Here is a 24,156-nt window from a genome sequence, read left to right as displayed (position 1 = left end):
CTATTTTTATCCACAAACATAGACCCTTCCAATGACAAACAAGTGGGTGACAGAGGAAGAAGAGCATCATGGAGAGGAAGAAGTGTACATATGCATGGTGAAAGGAAGAGATGAAGGTCAAAAAAACTGAGATGAGATTAGGACAGCAGTGATTGATCATGTTGTAAATCATGGTCTGTCCAAGAGAAAGATTGGTGACCCAGGGCTGTCTTACCAGCAACATAGGCCCTCCGGCAAAGCTGTGCGCTGGAGTCCCTGTTTTGATAGCAAAACAGAAACATATATACTGTAGGTATCAGAAATATCATGGGCATGTATGCTCCTGGGGCCCCCGGCCAGTGTCCATTGTGCCCATACGTTAAGATGGCCCTGGCTGGTCTGCAAGTACAATCAAGCCTGCCACACTCTACAGTGGCACACCAGCAGGTAAGATGTGTATTCTACAAGAACAGATGACTGAACGTCATTTCCGAGTTCAATTGTTAAACTAGCATTGCCTGCAGAAGCATGTTAATGTGCTTCTGCTTTACTGTAAACTTTACCAAAGTCTACCTCATACTGGAGGGAGAGGAAAGACTTTTCACTACTGAGCAAGAAATTGCCATTGTTAGTATGGCGGTTACCAGCAATGCCATAAAACTGATTCAAATCTTTGGCATTGACATTGGTTAAGGTTTAAGGAAGATATTACAAGCACATCAGGCTACTTCTCGGACTTCTCGTTACAGTTTTTACAATGATTTTCTTGACGGAGAGATTTACTTACATGACAAGCTTTGCTAACATTTTGATGGTTTAAGTTACTTCTGAGACATATTTAAAATGTTTTGGTGGTTTTAGCGCATTATGGATTCAAATTTAACTGATGTGTAAAGCAGCATGCTGGGAAGGAAACTGTGTGAAGAGCTTGGAAAAGACAAACCGTGTATGTGTGTACAGCACGTGTTGAAGCCCGTTTGAAGCCCTAGATGGGAAGACAGAGATTGTGGCTCTCAGTTTCCATAGCTGGTAGTCAGTATCACACTTTAATGACCTTGTCCTATTTATTTATACCCCTCTGTGTACATAATGCAAACTTTACAGAGTGCACACCCTTAGTTTTCATAAACTGCATACAAACAATATTCCTAGACTTCGATGACAGAGTGCCCTCAATGTACGGAATAAACACCCCTTCAGTTACAGAACTGCTGCCCTAGACTTTATGGAGCGTAGCGTGTGGTCTTTACATTTCATAAATGGATAAACAGTGACGCTAATAGATTGACCAACTCAGGCTGCACTCACCATTCTGTTTTTTTTTTTTGATGAGGGGGGTCCCTGCCACCCCCTGGAAGATGCTGTTCTGGATGGATGTCCATGTTGCCCATACTGAATCAATGGATGATATGAGAGGGATTGATGAAGGGAACGATAAAAAAGGGAAGGCTTGGGCAATGGGGTGGGTTTGGTGAAGGTGAGTTATGTGGTCAGCTAAGAATATAAAAAGCAGCACAGGACTCGGAAGCAGAGACCCCCTGAGCAGACAAGAGGCAGTGCCAGCCACAAATCAGCCTCTGAAGTCAAACATTATTGAAAATATAAAGCTGATGGTGTGCTTGTCTGCTATGTAACTCTTCACTGTTGAACCCATTACCACCACATCTTGCACAGATTCTAAATTGTTAAAGGGATAAACCTCAGATCACATTTCATTCTGTAATTTAATTGGTACCCATACCTTAATAATAATCTCTATATATAATCTTCATTTGGATCTTGATCTTTGTTTGTCCGCGAATGAATTAGAAGAAGAAGCACTAGATGGCAGTAGAGAGACAGCTAAAACATAGGCATTGCATTAAGAATCTCCTAAAGGCTTATACTACTGAAGGCTGTAGTACTCCAGTCACACCTCAAAACACAGACATTCAAACTAAACAAATTGTTGTGCTTTAAATTAACTAAAGAGATCTTCATTTAGATCTTGATCTTTGTTTGTCCACGAATTCCACGCATGTGTAGACCACCTTCCAGTTTAGTACGGTGTTGTTACTCATGGATGTCAACAATGTGCCGGAATAACGAAAGGGGTGGTGGACAGTGTTACACTGGTTAGCTCCTGAGGCCTGGTTAGAGAATGAGATTGCTAAAGATAAAAGGTACGTGCCTAAGTAACATATGAATGAAAGAAAGACAGTGGGTAAAATGAATGACAGCATAGCAGCACGTTCCGGAAATTATTATTGTTACGTTGTAGCCGGCGAGTGCTGCACGTCTCACAGTTGTACCGTGGCTTGCTCACATGTCAGTGAAGTGACCCCCATTTATGCTTTAAAGAGCATGGATACCTATGTGTCCCCCTTTTATAACCATTGCTCCGTGTATATTGCCTTACTCTTTGGATTGCCACAAAGCAACCTGCGAGATTGGAGAAAGGTTGAGAAGACATCGTGAGAGGAAACAATAGCGTCGTGAAAACGAGACGGATTGCGAACAGACAGAAGCAGAAATGCTCCTACACCACCACATAATTACTATTCGGACAGTGATTCTGAGTAGGCCGTTCCTATCGAATCAATGTCCAAGGGTTTTCTTTTGTCATTTTGTTTTCCTTATAAAAAATCATAATGCTGTGCGACGAAGGGCCCAGTTCACGATTGGCAGCCGCGTTTAAACAGGGCAACCGTCACAGACAACTTTAACGTATGCAACGTAATAATAATTCATTACATTTATGTAGCACTTTTCTCAGTACTCAAAGCGTTATCCACACAGGGAGGAACCAGGAAGCGAACCCACAATCTTCCACAGTCTCCTTACTGCAAAGCAGCAGCACTACCACTGCGCCACCTCTGAGGACACCTTGGGCTGGCACCACTATTAAGGCAAATTAGGCATTTGCATAGGGCGCAGATTATAAAGGGGCGTAAACCCAGCCGCACGGGTTAGCTACTGAACAGTTAGCTGGCACACTAATAAGCTTGGCCTAGGGCACAAAATAACCTAACACCAGCACTGCCCACACCCCACATGGTGCTGACTGGTGCCGTCAACAAGTATTCCTCCATTGTATATACACCACACCTCGTTGGAAGCTTTCACATTTTATTATTATCCAATATTGAATCCATGTGGATTTCATTTGGCTTTTTTGACTCTGATCAATAGAAAAAGACCTTTTAATGTCAAAGTGAAAACACATCTCTGCAAAGTGGCCTAAATTAATTACAAAAAATCACTTAATTAATTACTAACGTAATTACTATAAAACACAAAATAATTGATCACCTAAGCATTCACTCCCTTAACATGATACCCCCAAATCATCACTGATGCAGCCAGCTGGTTTTAGAATCCCAGAAGGATTTCAGTGGAGACCACCTGTCCGAGGTTTCAGCTGACAGTAGTCTAAGTTGAAGTAATTACTGTCGCTATTGGGTCAGTTTGCACTTCTGAAACTTTTAACGTAATCATTCAATCTGCAACCATACATTTGTTTAGGCTGAGCAGTCTCCCGAATTATTTTTTAGGGTGCAGGATTTCTTACTTTTTTTCTGTAAGGTTTTAACACATTTTTTTTTCTTGCCATAGAGAGTAGGATGGGGTTTGTCAAACACAGCTTGTTAAAGCCCACTGAGGCATCTGAGGTGGGATTTAGGACTATTGTTGCTGTTGCATATTAATTCTTAGCTGTGAAGCACCTTGAGCTATACGGTACATTCTCCTTGTATAAAAATGCGCTTTGTATACTGTGTTTACTCAGAAAATAAGAGGTGTGAAGTGAACAAGGACCCTTGTGTTGTACAGTCCAGGGCCATAATGGTCACTAAGCTAAAATGTTTGACAAGAGGTTCACTTTTTTACTCCCCATTATTTCACCAGAAACCTTTCATTGCCTAGCAATGGACTGCACCACTTTGTAGATCTGTTCTAGAAGGCTAAGTAGACCGTGACATCATAAATGATCCTCCTAGTTCTCAGGTGACAGCTGGTACGCCGTCGCTTCCTGCCTGGCTGCCTCAGACTGGGGGGGCTCACCAGCACTTTGTCATTTCTGTGAGGTGTCGATTGTCGCAGTTCAGGCACTGATCGTCCTCATCGATGAAGCTGGGATTAAATAGTTTGCGGCTCTTCAGCGCATTAAGTGCTGAATACAATTCTGAGAAATCCAATTTGCATTTTAATTGTATAGTATAAAGTGAGTATTAACACGTTCTGAGAAATACCTCTGTAAAAACTGCATTTTAATTGTGTAGTATTAAAGTGAGTATTAACACGTTCTGAGAAAAACCTCTGTAAAAACACTTTTAAACGATTAAGGTGACTTCTTTTGTAAGTCACTTTGGATTCAAGTGTCTGCTAAGCGACAAAATGTAAATGTCAGCTCCGAGTGCAAAGCCACAAAATTTAAACAATGCAGTCCTACAGTCAGTGAAGGGTTTGCTTACGGTCATGTCATGTGGAGGTCTTGGTCTGTAATGGAAGACCTCAACATAGAGAAGAAGCTGGAAGGAACATTCGTCATTTGCAGTGTGCATTGAGGGGCTCTTGGGGGTCGGTGCCTCTTGAATGCCCATGCAAACAAATCTATTAAATCATCAAATCTTACAGTTCTTCCTTCTTTTATCCTCAGTACTGCAGGCCATTGATCTCCACTCGTGCCTCATTGGGTGGGGAGGCTTAGAGATGACAGGTTTTCACGAATATTGTATGTTCCTGCAGCAGACCTGACAATCTTCCTATGACCAAGAAAAAGTTCCATATCTACAGCAGTTACAACACGGAGTGTATTGTACAGTTGACATTTTTGGGGACAGTGGCATGCACGTACAATGCTCCTCCATCGGCCAGTTCAATGCCTTTTTAAATATGTCCTCTATATATCTGCACACCATCTCCACAATAATTTGTAAGAAGTTCTCACGCTTGATTGTAACCCAATTATGGCTCAAGTCCAAATCCTTTAGTTCAAGAGCTCTGTCTTCTTCAGGAATAGACAAGAAGCCCGCTCTGCTGTCACATGCCCACTTGGTCAGGTGGAATCCCCCTGTGAATTGCAGAACGTTGAGATGTTTTGCCAGTTTTATCGCTTGTTCTTGTGTTGCAACTGGCTTTAAACAGTCATCTACGTAGGAACTGTGAAGTGCTGTGTTAACTGCTTCCTAAGGGAACTGTTTCTATTGCATTTTCGGCTGTCCTACGCAAAGATTAAGAAGCACAAGTCGTAGCATGAAGTCCATCTCCTCTGCTAGGTATGACTTGCCACAGCTCGAAGACTTTGGGGTTGTTGATACCTATTAACAGATCAATTTCAGAATCTATAAAAGATAGACGTACCTCTTCAAGAGATGTCCACTTTGCAATATTCTTCTGTCGTGGGATGTTTTCTCTGTCCACTGGAATGGATACCTGCGTATAAACGTTCTGTAAATCAATGTATGTGTTGTCACCGAGTTCAAAGACTTACTAATTTCATAAAACAGAGGGAACCAGTTCTGAGTGGGCGATCACTGGACATCATTTTAGAAATGTCAATTGCCAACCCGCTGCATCCGAACACAGGGTCACGGGGGTCTGCTGGAGCAAATCCCAGCCAACACAGGGCACAAGGCAGGAACCAATCCTGGGGAGGGTGCCAACCCACCGCAGACTCCAAACATATACATTCTTAAAAATAAAGGTGCCAAATTGGTCCTTTAGAGCATTCCCAAAAGAACCATCCACATGAAAGTTCTAGAGAGCCTTTATATATTTAGACCTACAACAGATTCCATAAGTAGCCAGGAACAGATGATAACAGATTTCCTAAATACCCATGAGTTCCTGATTTTAAAAGGACTTGTGGTACGTGCAACAACGCTGGCTAAGATCAGGTTTTCTTGATCTTTTATTCTGCTAGGTACGAGACAATACATTAAAGATTTCTGCTTTGTCTCCATAGTAACATCTTCAAAATCCAAATAAAAAAAAAATCACATTGTGACAGTCATTCCCAGAATAAAATGGTTCTTTGTAAAGACATAACTCTACAAGGAACCCCACAACCCAGTAAAGTGCCATTTTAGAATCAGGACTTTGAAGAGTGTGGGGATGTGGATGGAAAATCCACAAGTGGAGACCACTCAGGTTAAAAGTGGACCCTAAAATGAGCTCCAAGAGTTGGGACGGTGAGACAGCAGGGCTAACAACTGTGACACCAGGCTGCCTTCACCAAAAGGAAATATCGAAAAGACCTGCACTCTTAAAAATAAGGTTCATAAATGGCACCTTACTGGGCTGAGTGGTTTCTCCAATAACCCATGCTTAACGAAAGACCGTATCACACTAGAAAGGGTTCTTTGTGTATGAAATTAGTCCTTTGGACTTTGAAAAGCTTTCTAATATGTGGACACAACAGAAATCTTTAACGCAAAGTAGGCTAACTACTAGGATACCAACAGATCAAGAAAACTGAACTTAGTGGTAGCAACACAAAGCGGTGTACACAGTTAATACAAGAAACAAACGATCCACAAAATGGGATTGGGCTCGATATGAACAACAGCCAAAAAAGCCTTAAAAGTATTTAAGTGACTAACATAACAGTGTTTTGAGTTTACATACTTTATAGTGCAATAACAACAACTAATAATAATAATAATAATAATAATAAGAAGAAGAAGAAGAAGAAGAAGAAGAAGAACATAGTCAATACAAGAAACATAGCTTGGGCTAAAAGATGGGCTTGGGCTTGATTTGAATTATAATCAAAAGAGCCTGAAAAGCATTAAGTGGCAGACATAAAGTGGCTTAAATTTACATACTTCTAGTGTTACAACAACAAAGAAGAAGAAGAAAAAGATGATGATGATGATTATGAAGTACTCTGTTTTCCTCCCACTGTCCAAAGACATGCATGTCAGGTGAACTGGTGACACAGTGTGTGATCAGTGTGTGTGTGTGTATTTGCCTTGTGATGGACTGACGCCCTATCCAGGGTTTGCTCCAGCCTTGCATCCTGTGTTAGTTGGGATAGGCTCCAGCAACCCTGCAGCTCTGGTCTGGATAAGACATATTAGAAAATGACATAATAGTAAGTAATATTGCAAAACAGTATTAATTAATTTCACATTAAAAGATGTGTATTAAATTGAAACATCTAGATAGATAGATAGATAGATAGATAGATAGATAGATAGATAGATAGATAGATAGATAGATAGATAGATAGATAGATAGATAGGACTTTATTTGTTCAGTTAAGGCAAATAAATTTTTTAAAAACCTCAAAAACAGAAATGCCTGAAAAACCTTCGTCCTGACTTGGTAGTTTTTACTTATGAAAAGAATTCACAATGTGGCTAGTTGGACTTTTTGGAATTGAAAATTAAAATTGGATTAAAATTGATTAAAGGAGCATTCCATTGTGGAAATCTAATAATTCCGTTGACCCTGTTACACTTACAAAGAAACCCATGTCTAATTTAATTAGTTGCAGAAGAGCTGCTGATTGCAAAAAAGTTTTCATGCTGTTAAAAATAAAGTACCACAATCATACAAAGCTTTTCAAAACACCCCAATCGTGTATCAGCTCTATTATTTCTAGCTCCCTGACATAACCGTTGGTAAAGTGTGGATTTTCCGTGTATTAGTGGGCTGTGTAAATGATTTGAATTTCTTGTTTTTATTTTTTTTTCTTGCACCAGTAACAATAACTTAATAAGAAAACCAGTTGAGTGTCATCGCCATGCCCTGTAATCCATAAGTTTTTCCTTTGGGTATTTTTCGTCTTCGTATAGACGTGAGCGCGTAAGTGTAGATGTGAACGCGTGCGCGTGCGTGTGCGCGTGCAGACACTGCCTTGGACTGGCGACCCACACGGGATTAGCCGCCTGCATTGCACACACCACTCCTGGATCTGACTCGACCTCGAACTGGATTATGTACTTTTGGGAATGTCACGTAGTAGCCTATCATTGATGAGGCGCCAGTGTATCTTCCTCTCATTTGTATTCACGCCCTTAAGTTTTCGGATAAAACCGCATGCTAAATAAGTGCATACTATTCGTTTTGTTTTCGTGGTTGTAGTCGCGACGGCAGCACTTCGCTGGACGCCAAGCCATCGCCGGGCCCATTCCGTATACAAAGTGCAGACAATCACACTTCTGGAATTTAAAGAGGCCGGTTAAACTGGCGGCTTATCTCGGGGCTGTGAGAGAAAAAGGGAGAACATGCAGACCTCACACAATCATACCGCGCCCTTTACATGTTTTAATAATGATATCATGAATATTATTATTTATAAGTGCCTTTCATATAATTCAAGTACAGTGCATATAAAATAAATGAAAAGGAAAGCAAAACAGACAAATAAGACAATTAAAATGTAAAAAAATAAATAAAAGATAAAAGATTAGACAGTGAAAATTAAATATAATCAGCACATAAAAGGTTGTTTTGTTCAAAATGTAGATAGGACCATTTCCATGACGAGCTTTAGCTTCTATATATTAATAGGTGACACTTATTAAGATATATGTGGATAGTAGGACAGGTCCGGTTTCCTCCCACAGTCCAAAGACATGCCGGTTAGGTGGATTGGCGACTCTAAATTGGCCTTAGTGTGTGCTTGGTGTGTGTGTGTGTTTGTGTGTGTCCTGCGGTGGGTTGGCACCCTGCCTGGGATTGGTTCCTGCCTTGTGCCCTGTGTTGGCTGGGATTGGCTCCAGCAGACCCCCATGACCCTGTGTTCGGATTCAGCGGGTTGGAAAATGGATGGATAGTAGGACAGGTATAAAAAACCCTCCACATCAAGAGGAGCCAATTGAGGTGGTTCAGGCATCGGATACGAAGCCCTCCTGCACACCTTCCCATGGAGGTTTTACCTGCACAACCAGCTGGGAGGAGACCCTGGAGAAGACCAAGGGCTTGCTGGGAGGTTTATATGTTTCAGATGGCCTGGGATCCAACAGTATGAGTTGGCAAGTGTGGCTGGGTAAAGGGATGTTTGGGCCTCACTGCTAAGAGTGTTGCCCTCGCGACTCCATTTCAGATCACCAGTGGAAAATGAATGAACAGATGTATCAAAAATTTTAAGCTGAGTCACAAACACACCTACAACCACCCTGTACCGAAAAATGTAACTGCCATTTATATTCCATATGAATATGAGTGGCAGCTCATCCTCAGCTCCCTTGAATTGGATTAAGCCAGTCTGAGAATGTTACAGTATGTTATGTGACGGTGTCATCTTTATTAAGGTGTGGTTTATGTCAAATTGCAGTTAATTACAAATGAAGGTGCCAGAGTTATTGTTCAGAGTGATGCCACTGGTTTCCAAAAGAACCAACCGCAGAAAGATTCCAAAAAAACAGACCCTTTCTTTATTTAGATCTGTAACAGGCTCCAAATAATCACAAATAGATGATAACAGATTTGTGAAATCCCATTGAGGATCACGAATTTAAAAAGGCTCTGTGCTGGATCCAAAAACACAGGGTTACTTCACTCCACGTTAAAGAGAGGCTCCGATGTTCTTAAGTTTTTATGTTCACTTCCTTGTGTATGATCTTTGTCAGGTAAGAGCATCACTTGAAACAGAAGCGTTTACCATAGTGGAGTTAAATGGCTGCCACAAAATGGAGTAAAAAACAATCAAACAATCTTATAATTTTGACCTTGTGTCTCATAATTATTACTTATTATCTCATAATTTCTACTTAAAGTTTCAAAATTATTAAATTATGTCACAATATACCAACCTTGTATCTCATCATGACTTCACGTCTTATTATTTCAATTAGTATTTCCTTTGTACAACTAAGTATCTTAATATTATGATTTAGTACTTCACAATTTCGACTTGGTATCTCATAATTAACACTTTATATCTCACAGTCTTGATTTCTTTTTCACAATTATGACTTGCTATCTCGCAATTTCTATTTATTATTACGACTTTGCGGTGGGCTGGCGCCCTGCCCGGGGTTTGTTTCCTGCCTTGCGCCCTGTGTTGGCTGGGATTGGCTCCAGCAGACCCCCGTGACCCTGTAGTAAGGATATAGAGGGTTGAATAATGAATGGATGGATGGACTTTATATGTGACTAGTAAGACAGGTAATAGAATAATTTAAAAATATTTGCTATCTCTTGACCTACGTATACTTTTAGCACCTTTCTTCTGTATGTACGTGTGCCTGGCCCTCTCTTCGACGGTGCACCTTTTCTCGAGAGAGTTCCCATAAAGCCTGTTTATAAGATTCTCATTAATTTCAAGGATCCTTTTTCTCATCCTGTCTGGTTTTATACTTTACATCTATATATACTACATATACTTTGCAGCATTTAAGGCTTTGAACCTCATACTCTGAGTTTGCAGGTAACGCTATTGACACTTTGTGACCATGAACAAATTAATTCACTTGCCTGTGCACCAATTGGAAAAAACAAAAGAAATGTAATCAGTTGTATCACTCAAATGTTGTAATTTGGCCTGGATAAAGGTCTCACTTATACTTTCTATTTCTTACCATATTACCAGAATGTCATGTTCTGAGCAACCAATTTGCTATTGTATCCATCTAATTATCCACTAGGAATGAAATAAAGTGAAGGTGTAGCCACTAAATAGAGGAAAGAAAATTGACCCCAAATGTAAATTGCAGACTAAGCCCACTGTGAGAAGCAGCTTTGCATACCTGTGCCAAGACTGCCAGTGCCACATAGGGCACATCCAAGACTGCATCACATATTAACAGCATCATAGACCCCCAGGCAAAGACAGCAAAACAGAAATATACATAGGCATCAGAAACATCATGGGCCCCCATGCTCTAGGGCGCTCGACCAGTGGCCATTGTGCTAATATGTTAAGAACACCCAAGAAAAGCAACTTGTGTCAAGACTGCCACTGCCTCATAGGGCACACCCAAGTTCCCCATGGGGGATATTTTTGGAGCAAAATACAGCGGACTTCTCCTGTACAAGTGGTGAATCTATGAAAAAGGTGGCGTTTCAGCCATGGGAATTTGCATACTGCACATGCATGCAAACACACATTTAGCTCAATGTTTTAGAAATGCATGACTTGGTATTTCCTGGTATCCACTTTGCATCCCATTATGATTTCTGGTCTCATAATTTCGACTAAGTCATAATCACTTTGTTATATGAAAGAAACAAAAAAAAAAATGTATCTCAAAATCACGACTTATTAATTCATGCTTAGGATTAGAAAATTTCTGGTTTTGGCCCGCATACATTTTTAAATATTTTCGAATGGCGGCATTGTATCAAGATCGAGTATTAACCTTTTTTTTTAACTCTTCCAAAATTATTTCGGTTTATTGTAAAGCGTCTTTCGAATGAATATTTGTGCTGTTAGCGGCGCTCTATAAAATGTAACATTATTGATTGACTGCACAGTTAACTTACTATCCTAAGCTATATTTTATATATATACCTTTTAAAGTTTAAATCATAAATAAATATTTCTCTGTGGTATCCTTCTTGGTTGAAATTGAAACTGCTAAATTAGAAGTCCGCTCGTGTAACAAGCGTCGGAGCAATTGTTTAATTGATTAATAGACTGGTGGGTGAGCCTCATTCCAATCTAACGGTCCTTCAGTCGGGCGTTCTCAGGTGCGGGTGGGGTGATTAAGTCTCGTGTCAGGTGTGCAGCGTGACGTTTGAAGGCAGGTTGGAAGCACGCGTTGCAACTTTCTTTTGGGCTCGCTTGGAGTGGCGAACGCATACGTGGATTGATGTGCTCTCTGACGTAATAAAGTAAAGGTGTGTATGGAAATGCTGCTGTGGCATTTTTTTGCACTTTAACGGTGGGCATGGGAATTTCTTTACAAATGAGAAACTGAATGGTTTTCGGGGTGCAGGTAAATATTGTTTGCATTACACCATTAGGTCATCAACTTGAGTGGAATATCTTAACATGATTGTTAAATACACTTACTTGAATGATAGCCACCTTGCTTATGCCGAAGCAAAGACGCGCATTTACAGAACTTTGACCCTCTGTCTGTTCCGACATCTCCAAGCCCCTGCGTTTCTTAAGTGTTCGCTTTTCCATTTTTGTAGATTGTGCGGGTGGAGATGCGGTTTTGTAAACGTTAATAATGCGCAATTCACCTGCAGGAGCACCACATTATTTTGTTGCCGTCAGTCGGTGCTTCAATCATTTTGTTCTGAATCGCCGTTTGGTTTTCAACGATTATAGTGTGCTTCTCAGCTAAAGTAAATATAGATTCTAAGCGGTTTGTGATTTAGATTCGTATTCTTCGGCTAAAAACTACTAAAACCTTAATAAAACTGGACATTAACTTTTTTTGTTGATAGCTTTATTATTAGCAAGCCTTTTAATAAAGGTTATGGCTGCTTAAAGTTAACCATCAGGGCGAGGGTGAATTTCTAAATGATGTCAATGACAAACTTCAGAAAACTCTAATCTGCAAATCCCGTTTAATAATTGAACGCGTATGAGAGGATTAAGTCCGGAGCTCTAATCGTAACAATCGGGAATGAGGAAAACCAGGCTTGTACTTTCTCTCGCGGATGTTTTCAATTTGAACATTAGACTTTTAATACGATTTATTTTCTACTTGTATCGCTCATAATGAAATTTATCAAGGCTACGATGCGATTAAGAGGTTGCGAGAAGTGCTATCTAATCTGTAACATTATCGCTTGAACATTGCGGGACCATTCGGGACTGTATACCGATAGACCGCACAACTGCCAGTGCCAAAAAAGACTCTTGCAGTGTTAAAGTAACCCTTAAACGTGTACGTTTGAACGCAATGTTTCTATACGGAATAAATATCCATTTACCACTATAGATTTTATTGTGTATAGGATGTCGTTAGTGTTAGACCGGTGGTACACTCTTTTAAAAATGAAGATGGTTCTTCATTGCGAATTTATTGGAGATGCGTTTTCGATTCCCCAAGGAATCCTCCACATGACGGTTCCAGAAATGACTTTGGACAGATGGTAAGAAGCCTGTGACATAATAGACTCGTGATACTAAAAGGACTGTCGCTGTACACAGGCTAAGTTCAGGTGGTCTTGATCTGTTACTATCATGCTGGGTAAAGCTTTAATGCGCTGCAGGTCTCTGTTCTGTGTCCGACTGGACGATGCGCTTCTCCGTCCATCTCCATACCGCGAGATCTCCCATTGTGTCTTCGAACTGCACCTCATTTACTTCTGTTTGGGGTCCTTTTGAAAACGTACCTCTTCATTAAACATTTTAGAACTGTTCGTATCTCTTCGGGATTGCCGATACTGAACTAACAGTTTAGAAATTTTTGTTTTCAGTCTTCGCCTAGTTGCAGATGTAATATGTGCTGTGCCACCCCAACTCATTCTTGTTCGGGTTTTTTTTATCTTGTTCTGTTGCTTCGGATGCTTGCATCTCGTAATCATTCTTCTGTATGTTATAATTTGCTTTGTAAGGCTTCTTTCTGCTAATTTGTTTTCCACCAAAGCCAACCGTGGAGAAAGCACACAAATCAGGAAGTGTCATTTTTAGAACCCATATATAAAGGATTTCTTATTCGCAAATAGACTTTGACGAGCGCAGTACGGTGGCGCAGAGGTTAGCGCAGCTGTCTCACTGCCCCAGTGTGCACACCGGGGACACCTGCAGTTTGCACGGTCTCCGCTTGTTTGTGGGTTTTTCATTAACATCCCTATACGTTTAAAAAAAAAAAAAAAAAAGTTCTTTAACGGCACTTTGCTTGGTAAAGAACAATTTCATCCTGGGAAAGGCTGCTTTGTCAGTGAAATTGGTTATGCAGGTTTTAAAGAGGAGATGTGCTGTTTTAGACCTATTCTATTTTAGTGTAGTGGCACTTTGCTAAACACACAGCCTGAGTCTGAGGAATGAAATTATTTGGGTCAGGGTCACAAGAGATATATATATATATATATATATATATATATATATATATATATATATATATATATATATATATATATATATATATATATATATATATATATATATATATATATATATATATATAAACAAACAACCCTTTAACATGAAAGGTTCCAGAAAGAGGTCTGGCACAGGCTCCAGTAAATGGCTACAAATAGATGGTAACTGATTTCTGAAATACCCAATGGGTAATTTTTTTTTTTTTTTTAAGGATTCTCGCTGCGTATGACCAGTAACACAAGCTAAGTCTGGGTTTTCTTAATCTTGGTGTTCATCGGCCCACCATACGTGTGTTTTTATTTATGTAAAAATATTGGGACACTTTAAAATGCATATGAAGTTGTTTTTGTTTTTTTATGCAAAGAACCCGTCCCTCCCAGAATTAAACTGTGCCTGGTCAAGCTCTGGAGAACCACCCAGTATAGTAAATAACATTAAAGAACCATTATTTTTAAGAGTGCAGACATCCGATCACCGGCCAGTTTGATTTTCCTAACAACGTTACAGTCAACGTTATTTTTGACGCAATTTCAATTCTCTACACTGCAGGTTTTTTTTTTTTAGGAAGCTTAGTTCGACATCTGTAACTCCTCACATTAGTTGGCGTTTTTATCCAAAGCGTGACACTACAAAGGTACAGCCATGTCCGTCTTATTTCAGTTACGATTTACGCTGCTTTGTTTTTAAGGCGGCCTCTTGACTAAAACATTCTCGAACCTACAATCGCTGGAGTAGATCTCATAATGTAAAAGAATTCCCTCCTCCTCAGCTCCACCGTTGATTTGTCTTATCTTCCATCTCGCGTTTCTTCTAACCAGCCCAAAAGTTGCATCTCATTTACTCGGTCTGTGTGAAAATTGACTCTAGATGTTTGGGGTCGGCAGTGCTGTGTGTGTGTGTGTGTGTGTGTGTGTGTGACACAGTGCGTGTCTCTGTACCTTGGGCTCCCGCGGCGTCACTTTATTCATTCTCTGAGATAGTCGTCTTTCTAACTCTGATTACGCCACGGGATTAACATGAAACTGTTAATTGTTTGCTTTCCAAACAGCATCCCCTGGTGCCAGCAGTCTGCCTACAGGAGCACTACCCCCTACCCACCCCCCCTCTCCAAATTACACACACCCCTCCGAGACCAACTTTGGCCTGCATCAGCATGACAAAACACTGGGGGTCCACCATTTTTCTAGGGCAGCCGGTTTTCGCCTACCTGCCCTCGGCTTCCCCTTGCTTCAGTCCAATCCCCGCCGACCTTCACCGAGACTGCACCGAGCCGCTCCAGTCAGAGACACCAAAGTCCACGCAGGACTACCCGCGAGCCTCGTCTGTCACCAACTCTGCTCTGCGCAACAGTTTTGCCTCTAACCCATCGTTGCCGTGGAGCACCATTAGTAGCCCATGGCCGATGGACCTACGCACAGAGAAGAAAGCGGTCACAGCCGGATCACCCATCGAGAGGTTAAAGCTGGAGCTGGAGCAGAAGTCGATGGAGGAAAAACTGAACGAGTTTGAGTCCGACTCCCTGAACCTCGGGCCGCAGGGTCAGCTTGCCGACCAGGACGGTGAGAAGAACTCCGATCTTAAGAAAGGGAAGAAAAACTACAAGCGTTACCCCAAGCCACCCTACTCCTACTTGGCCATGATCGCGATGGTCATCCAGAACTCGCCAGAGAAGAAGCTGACCTTGTCTCAGGTGAGTGTGGCGGATTCACCTTTGGTGATGGACGTGATTTGCGTTGCATTGACCAGTAGCTGAGGTTCTGTGTACCGACTGAGGAGTGTGTGAGTTTAGACACGGGTGCGCATTTAATGTTAACTGTTTTTGTGGTTTCCTAATTTGGAGTTAATGGCGTGGATTTAACATGGCAATGGGGTTGTGGCTTCATCATGGTGGTGGTTCACCATCCATTCATTATCCGAACTACAGGGTCACGGGGGTCTGCTGGAGCCAATCTCAGCCAACACAGGGCGCAAGGCAGGAAACAAACCCCGGGCAGTGCGCCTGCCCACCGCAGTGGTTCACAATCCATTCTTAACAAGTAAAACGGATTTTCAGAATAATTGAAATTTTAAGCAATTGCTTAATTTTTTAAAACTACCATTGTAGTTCATGAGACTTAAGTTTGACTTTAATTTCTATGCTGTAGACATTTAGGAAATGACTACTGGATATGATGCAGTATGAGATGTAGATTGTAAGACTAGTTAACTTCTGTTCAGTAAAGTACATTTTTGCATTCTGTAATAGTGTGCCCCCCACCTTTTTTTTTTTTTTTTTTTTTTATATCGAACTTTTCATTTTATTTCAAACCGCTTCCCCAACATGCTTCCAATGGTGTTATGCCCACGTTTAACAAATGTGGGCTGCTCTAGGCTTTTAAACTCTGTTTTAAAGAGGAATGAGTCATGGCACATTGTGCCAATAATACTGAATTTATCCTGCAACTACTGGAGGTGCTGCTTGTGCCAGGGCTTGGCTCTCACTTATTCTCTCTGTATGCCATTAGATCTTCAAAGAGATCAGCACGCTGTTCCCTTTCTTCAAAGGCAAATACAAGGGCTGGAGGGATTCGGTTCGTCACAACCTGTCTTGCTACGACTGCTTTGTTAAGGTAAGGTGGCACTCTTGTAAGTGGGAAGTGGTTATTAATTTTAATAACTAGGTCTGGTTTTTTTTTTTTCCCCCACCCCTTCCCTCCATCTTCCAAAAATCAATGAAATCATCAATTCCAAAGAATCCTTGCAACACCCTGATCTGTGCTCGTATTTATCAAGTGTCTCAATTACTCCAAGGAATTGCAGTAAGTCTGCCCAGGATACGATCTGGTCCTATCCCAGACTTGAGAAGCGGCTATGAAGCATCCTACACCCACTCCGGGAAGGTGTAGCGTATGTTTGACAACTAATGACTTCACGAGTTTAACGCCCTTCGATCCGTAAAAATGACACTTGTGAATGTGTTTTGTAATTTTCTGATAATGCAAGTGCTTCTCCAAAAAGTAACCTTAATATTCAAAGTAGCGGGAGAAGAACAAAGAATTTTCCTCCTCTGTTGTAGCCTTCATTTACATCAGTGGTTCAAGTTCAGTCCTAGAGGGACCCCTGTGGCTGGAGGTTATTTCAATCAGTCTGTTACCTTTAAATCATCTCGTGTTTAATTAGCTGACCTGTTTTTTCCTTTAATTTTGCATTTAGAAAAGTGCAGTAGTGTCAGATTTACACTTGTAAGCTATTGAAATTTACATTTATTTGCTTAGCAGATGCCTTTACCCAAACTGACTCACAAAAGAGGCTAAGAAATGAGTAACATTAGGCCTGGGCCGCAAATGTAACAGGACAGGATAACAAAAGTTGATTGCCACAAGTGAAAAGCTATATAGTGGTGCGAAAAACTATTTGCCCCCTTCCTGATTTCTTATTCTTTTGCATGTTTGTCACACAAAATGTTTCTAATCATCAAACACATTTAACCATTAGTCAAATATAACACAAGTAAACACAAAATGCAGTTTTTAAATGATGGTTTTTATTATTTAGGGAGGAAAAAAAATCCAAACCTACATGGTCCTGTGTGAAAAAGCAATTGCCCCCTGAACCTAATAACTGGTTGGGCCACCCTTAGCAGAAATAACTGCAATCAAGCGTTTGCGATAACTTGCAATGAGTCTTTTACAGCGCTCTGGAGGAATTTTGGCCCACTCATCTTTGCAGAATTGTTGTAATTCAGCTTTATTTGAGGGTTTTCTAGCATGAACTGCCTTTTTAAGGTCATGCCATAGCATCTCAATTGGATTCAGGCCAGGACTTTGACTAGGCCACTCCAAAGTCTTCATTTTGTTTTTCTTCAGCCATTCAGAGGTGGATTTGCTGGTGTGTTTTGGGTCATTGTCCTGTTGCAGCACCCAAGATCGCTTCAGCTTGAGTTGACGAACAGATGGCGGACATTCTCCTTCAGGATTTTTTGGTAGACAGTAGAATTCATGGTTCCATCTATCACAGCAAGCCTTCCAGGTCCTGAAGCAGAAAAACAACCCCAGACCATCACACTACCACCACCATATTTTACTGTTGGTATGATGTTCTTTTTCTGAAATGCTGTGTTCCTTTTACGCCAGATATAACGGGACATTTGCCTTCTAAAAAGTTCAACTTTTGTCTCATCAGTCCACAAGTTATTTTCCCAAAAGTCTTCGCAATCATTGATGATTCTTAGCAAAATTGAGACGAGCCCTAATGTTCTTTTTGCTTAACAGTGGTTTGCGTCTTGGAAATCTGCCATGCAGGCCGTTTTGCCCAGTCTCTTTCTTATGGTGGAGTCGTGAACACTGACCTTAATTGAGGCAAGTGAGGCCTGCAGTTCTTTAGACGTTGTCCTGGGGTCTTTTGTGACCTCTCGGATGAGTCGTCTCTGCTCTTGGGGTAATTTTGGTCGGCCGGCCACTCCTGGGAAGGTTTACCACTGTTCCATGTTTTTGCCATTTGTGGATAATGGCTGTCACTGTGGTTCGCTGGAGTCCCAAAGCTTTAGAAATGGCTTTATAACCTTTACCAGACTGATAGATCTCAATGACTTCTGTTCTCATTTGTTCCTGAATTTCTTTGGATCTTGGCATGATGTCTAGCTTTTGAGGTGCTTTTGGTCTACTTCTCTGTGTCAGGCAGCTCCTATTTAAGTGATTTCTTGATTGAAACAGGTGTGGCAGTAATCAGGCCTGGGGTGGCTACGAAATTGAACTCAGGTGTGATACACCACAGTTAGGTTATTTTTTAACAAGGGGGCAATTACTTTTTCACACAGGGCCATGTAGGTTTGTATTTTTTTTTCTCCCTAAATAATAAAAACCATCATTTTAAAAACTGCATTTTGTGTTTACTTGTGTTTATATTTGACTAATGGTTAAATGTGTTTGATGATCAGAAACATTTTGTGTGACAAACATGCAAAAGAATAAGAAATCAGCAAGTGGGCAAATAGCTTTTCACACCACTGTATAGTAACTTGTACATTCTAATCACAGGTTACAATTGCTAAAACAATAAAACAAATTAACCAAGAATGTAAAAGTTTGTTTTTTTTTTCCTTCATTTAAATACTTTAATTTCAACTTTTTTGGGTAATTTGTCATCATTCAGATGCTATTAAAGCAAGCAGAGCAGAAACCAGCAAGCAGGATTCTGAAAGGGGCAGCTACTTCAGTGTTATCCACTAGTTTGCTTAATTAGTAAATCTTTAATATTCTAGTTTAGACAGATGAACAAAATAAAGAATGAGTTCTTCCCCTTCTAAATCACATTCCTGCTTAATTCAATAAAAATGGCATAACCAGCTTGTAATTGCCAGATGGGTGCAAAAACAAACTGGGAAATAACAGTTTGCTTGGTTAAGACTGCGACAAAAATCTGCAGCCACCAAGGGGCTCAGGACTGAACTTGAAATGCAGATTTACACACTCTTAGTCAGTCGGTGGTATGCTCCCCTGAAGGACTAATGTGATGTGCCCAGTCTCTCACTCCAGCTAGTCTGCATCTTGCTCTGACAAAAATCACATGGGTTTAAATTTTGCCTTTAGTTGTAGCGGTGGGTTGTATGTGCATGTGAGCCAACAACCAATGAATGCTGATCTGAAAGTTTAATGTCGTGGAATAAGGGAAGCGTGTTTTGGAGAAGCTTGTGTGTGTGGTTGGGGTTTTTTTTTTTTTTAACATACCATGGCAGAAGGAAACGGGGGTTCTGATGGGCAGCAAGCTCTTTGCAGTCAGGAGAAAGGGTTGAGAACTGTGCTAGAAGGTCCATACACAATCATTAAATCTGACATGCTTCGTTATTTCTTTTAAGTCATGAAAATTGACATGGTCTGGCAAGGAGATCAGCAACAGCAGTCGGCAAATCTGACATACTCCCCAACTAGAAGTCGCCTAATGTGACATCGGCTTAAGCTGTGTGTAATTGTTGCTACTTTACAACATTAAGAATTGTACACACTGGCACACTTGTTAAGGATATGTACTATGATATCACTTGTAACTCGTCCATGCTTGGGACAGTGGTCTTCGTGCGTGCTGTCGATCACACTGACTCCAGGAAAACTGATTTGCATTGATGCGGCTTGCTTTACATTACCTCATGTGGAGTGATGCGGAAATGCAGAAATCTGTGTATCTCGCAGAAACAGTTTGTTCGGACTAAGCTGCATTTTCTCTCCTGGCCAAAAAATGTAACATTGGCAGTATATGTAGGTGAGACTGTGGTAAATGGAGCGATTTAATCTGTCATACAAGACAGCTTGTAGCATGACATTACATTGGCAAGGTACTTAAGTGGCCAATGTTACAGCTAGGTGGCTGAAGTATAGGACCACAGGAATATCTCTGGTTTTATTGTTCCACCTACTGCATAGGATTATAATCCTAGTCTGACAGTTGCTGCTTCTATGTGTTTGATTCTTTATCAGATTCACCCCTCCACCCAAAACTGTATATGTGATGGCTAGGTTGAATGAAACTACAGTATATGTCCCTAGTAATAGCCTGGCTCCCTCTCCGGAATGGTTTCCTATTTTTACACCTGACACCTCCCCATAATGGGCTCTTGAGACTTTATATTGGAATAAGCAGGTTTAGATGATGTTTGTGTTTTTCTTTTGGCCATTGAAGTAAAGTACAAGTTGTCAATTTCCCTCTTCTAGGTTTTGAAGGATCCAAACAGGCCACAAGGGAAAGGAAACTTCTGGGCTGTTGATGTGACAAGAGTGCCGCCAGATCTTCTAAAGAGGCAGAATACTGCAATATCACGGCAGGAAGAGGCCATCTTTGTTGAGGACCTATCCCCTTATATTCTGCATGAACAGTCTTGCCAGGAGGAGCAGCAGCAGCAGCAGCGTGAGCTGCCTGTTGTGCCAGTTGCCAATAATCGGATTGATGCCAATGAAATGTATCGACCAAAGCTGGACTCCTCTTTTGCCATTGACTCTCTTTTGCACACATTCAAGCCTGCCACAAATAGTTTGGACCAGCCTTCAAAGGCTTATGGCAGTAAGTTGGAGGCAAGGCCCTTTGTTAACGAGCTGCCTCTCCCGGATCCCTACATGAGACAACCTTCTGCCCTCAGCTGTTCAACAGAATCCCGGAGCACTTCTGGCAGTACAGTCAGCCCTGCTTCCTCTTCATCCTCCGAGAATGACTCCAGCTGGCAGAGTGGTCGACTGGCTTCAAAGAGATCCAGGGAGATGATGGGTGGGGATGATGGGTCAGATTCTGATGCCTACGATGACTGTGCCACCCCCATGAAATCCTCAAGGAGATGCTCTGCTCCCTGGGAACTGCCTACCTCCTATGCAAAATATGCCCCGCCAAATGCGGTGGCACCTCCAAGTATGCGCTTTTCCAACAACCCACTTCTGCAACTGGGAGGTCTCCCATTCTACAACATCCGGCCTCCCCAGACTGCATATATGGGCCCTGGATACTGGTCCCTTTTGCCTCCGTCAACTGGACCTTTGCAAGCCTATCGTCACCGCCCACCTCATCTCTTCATGGACCTAGACAACCTCTTGCAGTCTGTGCCACCAAATAAGAGTGTATTCGACGTGCTGGTACCAGAGCCTCCCGTTTCCCAAGTTGGCCAGTATAATGCTCCAGCTGCACAGCATGCTGGGACACTTTCTAGGTATACCCCATTCTGAGCTACCAGTGGGGCTGGGGGGGATTGGGGGATAGACTGGTGGTATCAAAACCTTAGTTGCCAAGGTTGAATAGGTCTTTTTCTAGATCGTCTTTGGTCTCTGCTGCTGTGCTTGCAGAGTGTCTTAAAATGGGGACGATTATGCTCTCAATGAATTTCTGAAGAGCAGCGTTTTTAATATTGGATGTACGTTTACAAATTTGCCAAATGGGGGGCTGCTCTGCACCCTGTGCTGGGGGTGCCTGCACTAGTTGCCCATTTCTGTGTTGGCACTTTACCACTGGCCTGAAGGCCACTCCTGCAGAGCAGATTATTTTAAAGTCTGGATTTTATATTTGCCTCTGTGTTAGGTTTTGTCTTAGCTTCTATGTGTGTGTATTTGTATAGTTTGTTTTGGGGGGGGCGGGGGGGTTGGTGTTGTGCTTTTATGCCAGGACTAGTGTATCTTCTATGGGGAGCAATAATGTAAATGAGCTGGATTTCCAAACTGTCTGCATAGCTTTTGATGTGAGATGCTCTTAAGTGTGGTCTGCCAGCCACTCTGACTCTTCAAATCTAAAGTTATGCCAAACAAAATGCAGGACTTGCTATCCTGGGTAGACCAGTATGAGTCTGGCCAAATGCAGAAGCAAATGCTGTGGCCTTTGGAAAGATCAGATTTTTCTCAATTTTCCCCAACCTAATGCGATTCTAAATAATGGGATGAACTCCTGTCTCTAGTAAATAGTAGCACCTGGGAGTGTGAAAGCTTTTTTTTTCTTTTTTTTTTTTTTTTTCTTTTTAAATTTTTGGTAACTGGTTGTTGTACATTCTAGTGCAGCAGGGAAATGTGTTTAAACCAAAACCGAATATGAACACTTGAGGGATGTGAAGCTGCTATAGCTCAGTGTGAGTGGTGCCAAGACAGACTGGTAAGAATTTGACTGGAGACTGGCATGCAGTTTCTCTCCTTGTATGAAGATGCTCTAAAGCAGCTTATTGCTGCCTTGGTACTCTATGATCCCAAGCAAAGTTTACTTTGCTGGGTGGATGGTTAGATCAGGCTGCCCCAGAAATTCTAATGAGGGACTAGTCTACCACCTCCCTCTCTTTTAGGCATCTTAAGGCAAATGGAGTATCCAGGGCACCTCTAAACATCCACCACATTGCTGCAGCGGGGAGTTTGGTTTTTTTTGGTGCCACTGAATTCAACCTGTCAAAATACCACACAACTCTTTTTTTTCATTCAGTTTTTAGAATTTAACCTGGGGGTTTCATTTTAAATGATTTTTTTTATTTTGCTTTGCCTCTCGGGGAGAGTGCAAGGTGTTCTGGGTTTGCTTTTAAAGTTTTTTTTATTAATCCTTCATTAAGGATTTTGCTTTGTCACCTTATGGTTCCAAACCAGTCTGTGCAATACCTGTAAATAAAATCCATTGCTGCTGGAAGGGTTTATATTGTACTTGTGTGTGTGGTTTCATTTTATTTTTTCCTTTTTTAAAAATTTTAATATTTAGTGGGAGGAACCTTGCTTTATTCTAACAAAAGAGGGGTTTTCTTCACTGTTTGTAGAACTAAATCTAAACTTCATTTACAAATATGTAAAAGCCACTGGTATAAGTGAAACACTTCAGACACTAAGCCACCTAAAAACCTGTAGAAATGAATAGCACTAGTAGATTAATGATGCCCCTGCTTAGAGCCCTAAAAATGAATTTAAACTCCAAATGCTGGTTGGATTGGATCTAACAGTCTGATTATATGCACCACATGCTTTCCCATGGTGGAGGTAAATTGACTTTAAGATAAATGGATGTAACAAGAATGAACTGCAAGTGAAGGCCACAGTATTTCTCCTATTTCTGTGTGCATTTGGCTCTGGAAGACACTGATTTGGTGAATTAACTTGCACTACCGAAGCCAAGTGCACAATTGTTTGTACAACACGAGAAGGAGCCGTCTGTGCAAATGACAAGTACTTGCTGTCTTCTGTGTTTTTTGACTGTTGTCAAAATGTCTATCCTGAAACTCTGTAGAACATCACTTTTAAAGTTTCTAATACAGCAATCCATACAACTTTCAGGCTTGAAAAAATGGTGGGGCTTAAGGGTAGCTGTACAATTTTTGGTGCACATGTTCATAGGATTAGTTTGAGTAATCGGTTCAAATCTTTTTGAATTTACTCTACTAATGTGCATATGTTTTCATGCAATATTACAAGGAAAGACTTGTAATCTGTATTGAAATGCTTAGTATGTTTTGGTATTTAAGACACGGGTAAGATGTGTTAAGGTGCTGGAGCTTTGTTTGTGTACAGGGATTAAACTTGCATGGTCATTTTACTGCTAGGCCTGTTTAAGCAGTGATGCAAAAATGAAGCCCTGGTTGGAGGTTGCATAAACCTGATTTTAGTAGTTACAAGGCACCTTCTCAAAACTGTTGGAATGATTTCTGCATGTACTTGTATGTTCCTTATACACTCTGTACTTTGGCTGGTTCACAAAGTGTGCACTTGTCAAATCGGACACTTCTTTTGATTATGAACATGGGCTGTCTTTCTGAGACCTAAATGACTGTCATCAAA

General features: G+C 41.2%; 1 protein-coding gene and 1 long non-coding RNA gene across 3 annotated transcripts in view; one reads left to right on the top strand and one right to left on the bottom strand.

Annotated features, from left to right (window-relative positions):
* Window positions 1–24,156, bottom strand: part of LOC120529734 — a 31,880-nt gene that overhangs the window by 6,520 nt on the left and 1,204 nt on the right. Inside the window, exon 2 of the long non-coding RNA XR_005633796.1 lies at window positions 5,320–5,391. This is a non-coding gene — a long non-coding RNA (uncharacterized LOC120529734). The remainder of the gene's footprint in view (window positions 1–5,319; window positions 5,392–24,156) is intronic.
* foxh1 (forkhead box H1) lies at window positions 11,224–23,034 on the top strand. Of its 2 annotated transcripts, none has more exons than XM_039753802.1 (4): window positions 11,224–11,751; window positions 14,964–15,605; window positions 16,420–16,524; window positions 20,599–23,034. In XM_039753802.1, the coding sequence occupies exons 2-4, from the start codon at window positions 15,069–15,071 to the stop codon at window positions 21,592–21,594; spliced, it is 1,638 nt and encodes a 545-aa protein (XP_039609736.1). In that variant the 5' UTR covers window positions 11,224–11,751; window positions 14,964–15,068; the 3' UTR covers window positions 21,595–23,034. The 2 variants fall into 2 exon arrangements, with proteins under 2 accessions (XP_039609736.1, XP_039609734.1); XM_039753800.1 differs by lacking the exon at window positions 11,224–11,751 and adding an exon at window positions 11,765–11,849.

Source organism: Polypterus senegalus, chromosome 5 (genome assembly GCF_016835505.1).
Source record: "Polypterus senegalus isolate Bchr_013 chromosome 5, ASM1683550v1, whole genome shotgun sequence".
NCBI lineage: Eukaryota > Metazoa > Chordata > Cladistia > Polypteriformes > Polypteridae > Polypterus > Polypterus senegalus.
This window is presented reverse-complemented; position numbering and strand designations above follow the sequence as displayed.

Bases quoted from the DNA above. Each gene is read 5' to 3' on its own strand.
- foxh1 (XM_039753800.1), top strand. The intron at 15,606-16,419 runs GTGAGTGTGGCG...GTATGCCATTAG, and splicing joins AGAAGCTGACCTTGTCTCAG to ATCTTCAAAGAGATCAGCAC. The intron at 16,525-20,598 runs GTAAGGTGGCAC...TCCCTCTTCTAG, and splicing joins GCTACGACTGCTTTGTTAAG to GTTTTGAAGGATCCAAACAG.